This window comes from Pituophis catenifer, unplaced genomic scaffold (assembly GCF_029215685.1).
Source record: "Pituophis catenifer annectens isolate HBS135680 unplaced genomic scaffold, rPitCat1.0.hap2 SCAF_4, whole genome shotgun sequence".
Taxonomy (NCBI): Eukaryota; Metazoa; Chordata; class Lepidosauria; order Squamata; family Colubridae; genus Pituophis; species Pituophis catenifer.
Genome location: NW_027256884.1, coordinates 118,102,156 through 118,114,513, shown reverse-complemented (window position 1 = coordinate 118,114,513; position 12,358 = coordinate 118,102,156). Strand labels below are relative to the sequence as shown.

The window sequence follows — 12,358 nt, the reverse complement described above, 5'->3', positions numbered from 1 at the left end:
CAAATTCCTTGTGTGTCCAATCACACTTGGCCAATAAAGAATTTCTATTCTATTCTATTCTATTCTATTCTATTCTATTCTATTCTATTCTATTCTATTCTATTCTATTCTATTCTATTCCTATCCCATCCCATCCCATCCCATCCCATCCCATCCCATCCCATCCTATTCCTATTCCATCCCATCCCATCCCATCCCATCCCATCCCATCCCATCCCATCCCATCCCATCCCATTCCATTCCATTCCATTCCATTCCATTCCATTCTATTCTATTCTATTCTATTCTATTCTATTCTATTCTATTCTATTCTATTCTATTCTGGTATAGTCTATTCTATTCTATTCTATTCTATTCTATTCTATTCTATTCTATTCTATTCTATTCTATTCTTCATGCTATTAGTGGAAAAGGGAAAATATTGCTTGAATACCAGCATGAGTTAAGAATGATTTAAGGCTACCTCAGGCATAGGCTTACACACATACACACACACACACACACACACACACACACACACACACACACACACACAACCCATGGGGGGGACACAATGAGGACACAGCACAAATGTGAACAAAGCACATTTGTGACATGGTTTGATACAAGGAAGGAAAGGTCCCGTGTTGCAATTTCTATCTTAAGAGTCATACACACACTGTTTCAACTGGCTTTTATTTGAAATAGCAATAGCACTTAATTATATACTGCTTTACAGCTCCCTCTAAGCGATTTACAGCAGGGGTGTGAAACTCAAGGCCCGGGGACCAGATCCGGCCCGCGGGGTACTTAGATCTGGCCTGCAGGGCTGCCCTGGAAACAGCGACGGACCGGCCTGTGGTGCTTCTGCCAGCGAACATGGGCTCCCAAGCTCAGTTTTCAGCTGCCATGGTCTCCTGCAACCCACTGCCAGTGAAAACGGAGCTCCAATCGTTCCCAGCATTAGGCTCTTCTCCAGTGAGTCCTTCCTTCTCATTAGGTGGCCAAAGTATTTGAGTTTCATCTTCAGGATCTGGCCTTCTAAAGAGCAGTCAGGGTTGATCTCCTCTAGGACTGACCGGTTGGATGGCCTTGCAGTCCAAGGGACTCCCAGGAGTCTTCTCCAGCACCAGAGTTCAAAGGCCTCAATTCTTTGGTGCTCAGCCTTCCTTATGGTCCAACTTTCACAGCCATACATTGCAACTGGGAAAACCATAGCCTTGACTGTACACACTTTTGTTGGCAGGGTGATGTCTCTGCTTTTTAGTATGCTGTCTAGATTTGCCATAGCTTTCCTCCCCAGGAGCAAGCGTCTTTTAATTTCTTGGCTGCAGTCTCCATCTGCAGTGATCTTGGAGCCCAGGAAAATAAAATCTGTCACTACCTCCATTTCTTCCCCATCTATTTGCCAGGAATTGAGAGGGCCGGATGCCATGGTCTTAGTTTTCTTAATGTTAAGTTTCAAGCCAACTATTGCACTCTCCTTCTATGGTTAATTATGTAGTTAATAAATAATTTATAAGGGACAAATGTTGGTTAATTTTTGAGACTAGAAAATCTGAAATGTGGATAGGTGTCTACCCTCTGCAGTAAAACCAGACAAGAAACATGATCAGTTCAGCTAAATCTACTTTATTGTAAGGCTACATTAACAGATATTTTGCAAGTCTGCAGGTACAAATATCTCGCCCTCACTTTTAACTGCCTGAAAAATTAGGGCAGTAGCTCCTTCCTAAGTTTCTTCCTCTGACAGTTAGGCCAATGGTAATAAAATCCTTGAATTCTATATCTGCCAGAAGGATAAAAGTGCAGGTTTTAGAAAGATAGTTTGAAAAAATTAAACTAAATGTTTATAGTTTGTAGAAAAGATGGTACTAAGAGATGATGATCAAAAGTGTCAAAAAGCAACACAGAAAATTTTATCTTTGAAGAAAGTGCTTGTGTAACACAGCACAGAAAAATTCATTTGTTGAATAAATGTGCAGTTTTGATTTGAGGATAGCTTGATGAGCGATTCAGTCCTCAAGAGTCTTCCTCTATAAAAATTTCCATTTGGAAGATTATTTTGATAATTAAAATAAAGCAGAAAAAAAAAGAAATTTAGCACATATATTTGCATGCTACAGTAAACCATAAATAAAAAAGAATAATATCAGAAATGTGGTATAGAGGTAAAAAACATCAGTAGCGCCTCTCAAATGAAAGGAGTTCTCTTTTAAATTCTCTCAAAAATTTATGGAATTCTGCTACTTTGTCCTGATAGCTTTTAAGGTCAGAATATTTCTGCAAAAAAAGGAAGAAAAACACTATTGTGAATAATCTCAAATTCTAAGTGTAAGTATATAAAATTTTAAGTACAGGTAGTCCTCGATTTATGACCACAAGTGAATCAGTGGTGGATTTCAAATTTTTTTATTACTGGTTCTGTGGGTGTGGCTTGGTGGCTGAGGCATGGCTTGGTGGGTGTGGTTTGGTAGGCGTGGCAGGGGAAAGATACTGTAAAATCTCCATTCCCACCCCAGTCCGGGGGAAGGATACTGTAAAATCTCCATTCCCTCCCCACTCCAGGGGAAGGATACTGCAAAATCCCCATTTCCTCCCAATCAGCAGGGACTTGGGAGGCAGAGAATAGATTGGGGCGGGGCCCAGTCAGAATTTTTACTACCGGTTCTCTGAAACACTCAAAATTTCTGCTACCGGTTCTCCAGAACTGGTCAGAACCTGCTGAAACCCACCTCTGAAGTGAACCCAAAATTTATGTTGTTAAGTCAGACAGGCATTAAATGAACTCACTTAGCCACATAATTTTTTGGCTCAATTGTGGTTGTAAATCAAGGACTTCCTATAATCCTTCTTAGACGTTATATGAAGCCCTTCTGTCCCTCACTTAATCCATAAGCAATGCATTTCCAACAAAGTGAGTTACCTCACATATCCAGCCGTCTTCCTCCAGTTGGCTGAAAACTCGTTTCACTAAATCTTTGACTGGCTCATCCTGAAGATTTTCATCTCCTTTATCCTGAAGACATTGTTTTTTTATAGCTGAACAGCATTCCTGATACAACTTATATTTATAATGCTTCAGATCGTGATAAACCTTGGTACGCCTTTGACATACGACACCGACCTTCAACCTCTGCAGAAACATAAATTCTTTTAGTGAGTATATTCTGAATAACAGTAGTAAACACTCCAATTAGTTAAGCAAGAATGGATGTCCTATAAAATAAGAGAATTTAACGCAGACAGGACTTTTATTACTATCCGATAATGAAATCTTAGTTAGAAAACCACTCCTGCACCCATTTTGATGAAGGCAACGGTGATGTTGATTGTGTCCAACTTTTTCTTTTTTGTTCAAGAAAAGTAACAAGCAATTACTTTTTTTTGTAACTAGTTAAAGTATTGGCACCGATGTATTTGTCTGACATTTGAAAGTATAAATAAAAAAGATGACTTCTTTGTTGCATACATTTATTATCATTAAGTCACAAGGAATATCTTGTTCAATGAATTGCAAAGGAATTTTTTTTAATGAGTTGCTGAATATAAACACGGAAAACCCTCAGTTTACATAGTAGACCAGTCAAACCTAGCAAAAATCTAAGCAGTCATTAGAAAGTTTGGGAACAGAGAATTAGGAGCCCAGCAAATATTCAGTAACTTAAAGCTGTACATATACGATGCTGTTAGCACATGAAAGGAATTGGACAAAATGTTGTTTCAAAGGGCATATTTCTCACATAATAAAATGATCACAGCTTCTAAATCGACCAATTCACTTCTCCTGTTTACTTAATTACCCAACTATCTAAAGTTACTTTATTTGCACGTAAATATGAGGGGAAAAAATGATAAATTATTCTGAATTAAGCCAGTCTCTAGCATTTTCATTTTAGGCAGACTTTGGATTTTGCATTCAGAAAACCAAAATGCCAATGGGAAAAAAAGATTTCAAAATTGAGCCAGATTTTAAACCTGAGCATTTTAATTCCTGAGCAATCAGGAATTCTGGGACTTGAAGTCCACAAATCATACAAGGGCCATCGTTTCCCACCCCTGCTTTAGAACTTCAGAAAGGCAATTCAGATTCAGAGGAATCCCTAGAGATTTTGGAAACGTGAATTTTAAAGAGAAAGCTTGTTTTATAGAGCAGCTGATAGGTACAGTGAGTAGTGACTCTATCATGATACGTACGAAATGCCTTTCCCATTTTGGCTTAGGGCACACTACAACACCAGCACACATTATTATAAATACCACATCTGAAACCTGTGAACAAAATAACCTTTAAAAAGCGCAAAGGCTTTAAAACACGCAAATACATTAGCTTTTCAGTAATTAGCAAAACATACCTGTATATCGTCGGGCATGAAGTCATCCACTTTCAGTGTTTTATGACAGTACTCATTTCCAGAAAGAATCACTAGAAACCTACAGTCTCTATCTAGCTCACAGGCTTCACAAATACGCCTCTCTAAGTGTTGCGGTTTTATGTCGACATCAGAGTAACTGTTTAGTCGTCTCTAGAAAAATACAATTGATTAGAGTTCTGTTGTTAATAGCTCCAGGGACTTAGTTACATTTTGGGGATACTACACACTCATATAGAAGCAAAATTTAGATAGTCCTCAACTTACAACCATAATGGAGTTCAAGTTTCTTGAAGGCAAATGAGAAAAGTACTAAATCAGAATGCATTAAAGTATTACAAATACATAGGTTGCCCTTGATTTAGGATCACAGTTGAGCCCTAAGTTTCTGTTGCTAAGTGAAACATTTGTTAAATGAATTTTGCCCCATTTTACGACCTTTCTTGCCACAGTGGTTAAGTGAATCACTGCAGTTATTACATTAGTAGCATGGTTGTTAAGTGAATCTGGCTTTCCCATTGGCTTCGCCAAAGGGGATCGCATGACCCCGGGAACACGGCAGCTGTCATAAATATGCCAATTACATGCCAATCATGTGCCCCAGGTGATCTTGGGGATGTTACAACAGTCGTAAGTGTGAAAAATGGTCCTAAGTCACTTTTTTCAGTGCTGTTGTAACTTCGAAGAGTCACTACATGAATTGTTTTAAGGGCTGCTTGTATGTGTTACTCTTTTCCATTGTTGCATACTGCACTAAGAAAAAATAACACATTGCATGGATCTGAATGCCAGAGCCAAATCAACTAAGCAATTAGATTAAAAGATTAAGAAGAGAATTCAGTACCCTGTATCGTTTCTTCCAGCGACATCCCGAACCTACACTTTCAAGGTAAGGTTGAATAAAGTGTTCATCAAAATAATAGAGGGAAGTTCGCATATCCTGCGCGTATTTCTTTTTTCTTTTTCCTTCTTTGGAGAGAAAACAAATAGGCCTTGTTACTAACATCACAATTTTTATAACAGTACAAGGAGCCCTCAATGTATGGCAAGAACTGGAACCAGAAGTTATGTTGCTAAGCAAGCTGCGTTCCATTAATGACCTTTTGGCCATGGTTGTTAAGTGAATCACACAGTCGCTGAGAGAATACAGTTTTCCCCATTGACTTTGCTTGTTGGAAGCTGGCTGAAAGTAATGATCATGTTAATCCAGGGGTGAAATCCAGCAGGTTCTGACAGGTTCTGGAGAACCGGCAGCGGAAATTTTGAATAGTTCGGAGAACCGGCAAATACCACCTCGGGCTGGCCCCAGAGTGGGGTGGGAATGGAGATTTTGCAGTATCCTTCCCCTGCCACGCCCACCAAGCCACGCCCACAGAACCAGTAGTAAAAAATTTGGATTTCACCACTGTGTTAATCTCAGGACATTGCAACCATGGCAAATACACGCCGCTTACCTGAATTTTGATTACCTGAGTGTGGAGGTGATGTGATGGTTTTAAGTGTGACAAACAGTTGTATGTCACTTTTTTCAGTGCCACTGTAACTTCAAATGGTTGCTAAATGAATGGTTGTTAAGGATTATCTCTAATGCATTTATTTACTGCTCTGAGGGGGAAAAAATTGAAAGAGGATAACAAATATCTTCTTTGGAAGGGATGCTTGCTTACCATATAAGGAGCTCAGAAATGTATTATCGATTGCATTGATGAGAAAGGCTTTCACAACTCTTTGAAAGTGTAAATATTGATCGACCTCAGACACTGTTTTAAAAAAAAAATCATCACAAATATGTGTCAGTACGGCCCATATGAATAAACAACTAATAGGTGCTAATAAATACTATAAACAGGGATATTTAAGCTACTACTTATTTGTTGTGACCTTACCAAATGGAACATGTTTCTCCAATAAGTTACTGGCCACATGATGTTTTTTGTCTTGATATTGGAAGTCTTCCTCCCCAAAGTTATCCCTTTTCAATTTCTTCTCCTCCTCCTCCTCCTCCTTTTCTTCTTCTTCTTCTTCTTCTTCTTCTTCTTCTTCTTCTTCTTCTTCTTCTTCTTCTTCTTCTTCTTCTTCTTCTTCTTCTTCTTCTTCTTCTTCTTCTTCTTCTTCTTCTTCTTCTTCTTCCTCCTCCTCCTCTTCTGCATCATCTATGAAATTTTTCATGCTATCTTCATCAGACACAACACCGATTTCCTCTTGTGTGAGGGGTGAGTGACCATCCTGTTGCATCAAAGCATCATCTGCACTTCTCTGGTGACGTTAAAAAAAGGCACAGTATTAATAGAACATTTGCTGTGGCCTGTCGGCTGCTGGCCCCTCCAGAAGCCATATCAGAGGTGTAGGAGTCAGGGTCAGCATCAAGGCAATCTGAGAGCTCTGAGGGGGAAGATGGAATGGAACTGGCAGAGAGAGAGAGAGAGAGAGAGAGAGAGAGAGAGAGAGAGAGAGAGAGGCTGGGCTATCGTCAGTCCTCAGGTCTGGAGGTAGCTGATGAGGAAGAGGAGGAACAGCTGGCCTCCAGTGCCTGATGTGCAGATGCACCGAAGGCAGAAGAGAGGAGAACAGCAGGAATCTATGGGCCGGTCCTTGGGCAGAAGAGCCACTGCTGCTAGCTAAACCCCACGCTAATTCTGGGGATAAAAGGCAGGGGGCAGAGATGAATAGGTGTAGCAGACAACTATTCATCTGCCCTCGGTCAGGCAGTGATTTCTGAATCCTGTCTGGAATTTATCAGAATTCTTCCTTTGAATCTGTGGTGCTGAAAGTTGGGCGTGCCTTGTGAGCATGAAAGAGAGAGAAAGAGAGAGAAAGAGAGCGGGAAGGAGGGAGGGAGGGAAGGAGGGAAGGAGATACTCCTGGTGTGTGGGGCTATTTCAGGGGGAAAGGGAGCGAACTTCGCTTTCCACAGGCACTGAAAGACTTGTTAGCCTGCTGTGTGTGTGAGAGAGACTTTTTGCCGGGGCTGAGGCACTCCTAATAAAGGGAACATTTAATTAACTACTCTCGTGTTTGGGAGCTATGTCAGAACAATATTTTAGTTGAATACTTTGGTGTTTCATGAATGGGATTAGCATTCATTCAGGCGCCTGATGGACCCTGATAGGTTCCAGATGGAGCTTGGGCCATTTCCTGAGACTCTAGCTCATGACTCGGCTGATGACCTGGTGGCCGCCTGGGATAGGGTGGCTGCCGGGGCTTTGGACCGGGTCGTGCCTTTGCGGCCTCTGACCCGGCACCGAACTCACTTAGCTCCTTGGTTTTCTGAGGAGCTGAGGGAGATGAAGCTCCAGAAAAGACGCCTAGAGAGCGGTTGGAGGGCCAGTCGTTCCGAGTCTGACTTGACACTGGTAAGGTCTCATATTAAGACCTACCTAGTGGCGATAAAAGCGGCGAAATCTAGTTATTTTGCCGCTCTTATCGCGTCATCAGATAACTGCCCAGCCGCCCTGTTTAGGGTGACCCGCTCCCTCCTCCATCTGGGAGCGCGGGAGGACCCCTTGCAGGGCCGAGCTGAGGATTTTGTACAGTATCTGGATGATAAAATAACTCAGATTTGGGAAGACTTGGCCGCCGACTGGGTTAGTTCAGACGAGATGACTGAGGCAGGCCTTGAGAGTGTTATCTGGGAGGAGTTCGATCCTGTGGCTCCCGAGGACGTGGACAGGATCTTGGGACGGCTGAACGCAACCACATGTTTAATGGACCCGTGTCCCTCCTGGTTGGTGCTGGCTTCCCGGGAGGTTACACGAGGCTGGCTCCAGGGGATTATCAACGCTTCTTTGAGCGAGGGTGTCCTACCGGCCGCCTTGAAAGAGGCGGTGGTGAGGCCTCTCCTCAAGAAGCCATCCCTGGATCCGACTGTTTTGGCTAACTATCGTCCAGTCTCCAACCTTCGCTTTATTGCGAAGGTTGTTGAGAGTGTGGTGGTGCGACAGCTTCCCCAGTACCTGGATGAAGCTGTCTATCTGGATCCGCTCCAGTCCGGCTTCAGACCTGGGTACAGCACGGAAACGGCATTGGTCGCGTTGGTGGATGATCTCTGGAGTGCCCGGGATAGGGGTTATTCCTCTATCCTGGTCCTATTAGACCTCTCAGTGGCTTTTGATACCATCGACCATGGTATCATGTTGCGCCGGCTGGAGGGACTGGGAGTGGGGGGGCACCGTTTTGCGGTGGTTCTCCTCCTATCTCTCCGTCCGGTCGCAATCCGTGTTGACAGGGGGGCAGCGGTAGATCCCAAGGCGCCTTGTTTGTGGGGTACCACAAGGGTCGGTCCTCTCACCCCTCCTGTTCAACATTTATGTGAAGCCGCTGGGTGAGATCATCCGTGGTTTTGGGGTGGAGTTCCATCAGTACGCTGATGATACTCAGCTGTACATTTCCACCCCAGACCATCCCAATGATGCCTTGGAAGTGATGTCCCAGTGCCTGGAGGCCGTGCGGGTCTGGATGGGGAGAAACAGGCTTCGACTCAACCCTTCCAAGACCGAGTGGCTGTGGCTGCCGGCATCCCGGTATAGCCAGCTGACGCCATCGCTGGTTATTGGGGGCGAATCATTGGCCCCCACGGAGAGGGCCCGCAACTTGGGTGTCCTCCTGGATGCGCGGCTGTCTTTAGAAGGGCATATGACAGCCGTGGCCAGGGGGGCTTTTTGTCAGGTTCGCCTGATACGCCAGTTGCGCCCCTTTCTGGACCGGGACTCCCTACGCACGGTCACTCAAGCACTCGTCACTTCTCGTCTGGACTATTGTAATGCTCTCTACATGGGGCTCCCCTTGGGGTACACCCGGAGGCTCCAACTGGTGCAGAATGTGGCCGCGCGGGGGATTATGGGAGCGACAGGGCGCTCCCATGTGACTCCTCTCCTGCGCGAGCTGCATTGGCTTCCGGTGGACTTCCGGGTGAGCTTCAAGGTGTTGGCAATCACCTTTAAAGCGCTCCATGGCTTAGGGCCAGGGTACTTACGGGACCACCTTCTGCCACCAATAGCCTCCCACTGGCCGGTTCGCTCCCACAGAGAGGGCCTCCTCAGGGTGCCGTCGGCCAAACAATGCCGGCTGGCGACCCCCAGGAGGAGAGCCTTCTCTGTGGTGGCACCTACCCTCCGGACTTTTCGTCGGGCCCTAAAAACTTATTTTTTTCAGTTAGCCGGTCTGTCTTGATTTTAGGGTTAGTTTTAAAATTTTAATATTGATTTTAAATTGACAAGTTTTAAATTACGGGCCAAATTTATAAATTATTTTAACTTTATTTTTAACTGTGATGTTATGTATAGATGTTTTTATCTTGGCTGTTCACTGCCCTGAGTCCGAAAGGAGAAGGGCGGTATAGAAATTTGAATAATAATAATAATAATGTTAAAGTAATTTCACTGTGTATATGGAGAATACAGTACCAATATGTTTTATGTTAGGCTACTGGTTATTGCAAAGTTTGAGTTAAGTGGTCATATGACACAATAAATACAGTACCATATCTACAAAGATCAGAGCTGTGCAAACATTGGTATTCCATGCGATGCTCTATCAAAGTGAAAGTTGGGCTTTAAAGAAGCAGGACAGGAAGAGCGTTGATGCTTTTGAATTGTTGTGGTTGGAGAAAACTCCTGAGAATACTGTGGACAGCCAAGAAAACAAACAGGTCATTGAACAGATCAACGCAGAGTTTCCACTGGAGGCATAAGTGAGCAGGTTCATATTATCCAACTTCGGACACATTATGTGGAGACCTAGCTCTCCAGAGAAAGTGCTAATGTTGCGAAAAGTGGAAGAGGAAAAAATGGCTAAAAAAAAAAAGGGAGGGAGGGAGTCAGTTACAATAGCAATAAGTGCATTGTTGGAAGAGATGGAAGACCAGGTTATGGACAGATTGTCATGGAGAAAAATCTACCCAGACGGTCACTAAGAGTTGATTAAGAGTTATGGGAAGCCACCCCCATCCCCAGAAGAAGGAAATATTTTGAGAAATATTAAAAGGGCAGAATATTATATTTCCCTGGATGAGAAATGGAGAAACATGTTTTTTAAGAGGGAGAAAGCAGGCCCCACCTTTCGCAATAGCCCTCAGCAGATGTCAGCAGTTAAGAGATAAAGAGCTTATTGAAAGAAGTCAGGTATCTAGGCAGCTCTATTCATAAGCAAATATCCCCACCCAGGAGACAAAACAGGAGGAAAGCCATTAAGACACAATAGGAGTTGCCCAACATCCTTTCAGAACATAAGCCCCTTAATTGCATCATATCAGTTGTTGCACTACCCCCAGCAAACTTTAACCAAACTTAGCTCAGACAAACATGACCCCTACATAGCCCCATGGAAGTCTGACAATAGAATACATGTTCTTGCATAGGAACAGGAAGCTCAAATACAAAGCCTAGGGAAGGTATAAAAAAACCCCACTCTCAACTCCAAGTGGCCACCTGCACCAGAACCACAAACATGTGATCCTGTTCATCAATAAATGGACTCTCTTTCCAATTAGCCTCCAGCCTCCATTTTGTCTCCAGTGCCTTTCTCCCAGCTTGGAACTGAACCAGATGGGTATTTTCTTCCAAGAGAGTCAAAGTAGAAGATCAGAAGATGTGGAGCAGAAGTAGGGAACAGTGGTCCTTTTATGACTTATTGACTTCAACTCCCAGAATTCCTGAGCCAGCCATGCTGGCTTAGAATTCTGGGAGTTGAAGTCCATAATTTATAAAGGGGCCATGATCCACCACCTCTGATAATGGAGAGACCTGGCCTATGATACAACTGAATGGATAACATCATCATCATCATCATCATCGAGATTATGTACTTGATGGCACTTAATCAAATGAAGCCACTCACAAGCTAATTACAGTATTTATGGCTTTTTTCATAGTGTTGGGATCACAAGGTAAATATAAAAAGGTGCTTCTAAAATTCACGTGGAGTAAGATGAAATCCATCTGTGATCTAGCGGCAAGTGTGAAAATATGTTTTTGAAATGAATTGGAAATGTACCTCATCACGTCGATTGACTTTGCCAGATTTTTGTGCTTGCCGGTAAGACAGTTCTAGCAGCTTTAGGTATCTTTCTCGTTTTCTATTGGCTGCTTTCTCTTCTGGGGATGTGGGTGACTCCTTACTGACAGACAAGTTGTCTTCGCTAATTACGCTCCTGCCTTTTGCAATCACTTTCCTAGGAATGTTGCTGTCATTGCTTTCATCACTGTCATATATCACAGCTGTCCGAGATCTCTTCCTCTTTCCAAAAGAGATGTTTTCTTCTTCATCAGAAGAAACATCACTGCAAACTTTCTGTAAATCTGCATTGCTCCCAGCTTCACCATGACTTTTGCTAAGTATGGCGGTCCCTTCTTCTTTTCCATCTACATCTTCTTTCGAACTGGACTTGGGATCTTTTTCTGAGGACAATGTCATTTCATCATCACTATCATCCTCACTTTCAAGAAATTTAGTCCGATCCCAGTCAATGCGAGATTTAGCCACTGGTTTTGCTCTGGTGCTTCTGGTTTCGTATCTTCTACTTACAGGATTTACAGGATCTTTTTCTGAGGATGAGGAAGAGGAGGAAATAATTTTGTCGTCATCATCCTGACTTTCAGGAAAGAGACATCTTTTAGTCTGATTCTGGTCAACATGAGATTTGGCCACTGATTCTGCTGTGGTGTTTCTGGTTTTGTATCTTCTACTTACAGGTGTAGTTTCCATAAGGAATTACTAAAAAAAAAAAGAAAAAAAAGAAAGAAGAAGAATAAATTCTGTGTTGTAAGTTCACTATATTTTTACTTTTAGAACTCCTCAAATAGTGATGGGAAGCCCAGTCAAAAACTGAGGCTTTTCTTTTCTGGTCACACCCCTTGTTCCAGACTTAAAAGAAATAGATGTACAGCAAACTCTTAATTTAATGGATTATTAATTGGGGAGAAAAGTACAGGCAGTCCTTAACTTACAACTATTCATTTAGTCCAGGCCTGTCAAACTGGCAGCCCGTAGCCTGCAGATAAGCCACTCAC

The 12,358-nt window shown here is 42.9% G+C and overlaps 1 protein-coding gene across 1 annotated transcript; it reads right to left on the bottom strand.

The window, feature by feature from the left end:
• Positions 1-2,160: 2,160 nt before the first annotated feature.
• Positions 2,161-12,053, bottom strand: CCDC82 (coiled-coil domain containing 82). The gene is made up of 8 exons (XM_070943667.1): positions 11,343-12,053; positions 6,461-6,608; positions 6,239-6,325; positions 6,020-6,112; positions 5,197-5,321; positions 4,335-4,505; positions 2,906-3,115; positions 2,161-2,262 (listed from the first exon to the last, which is right to left on the bottom strand). Exons 1-8 carry the CDS (start codon positions 12,051-12,053, stop codon positions 2,161-2,163), a joined length of 1,647 nt encoding a protein of 548 aa, XP_070799768.1.
• Between the last annotated feature and the right edge of the window lie 305 nt (positions 12,054-12,358).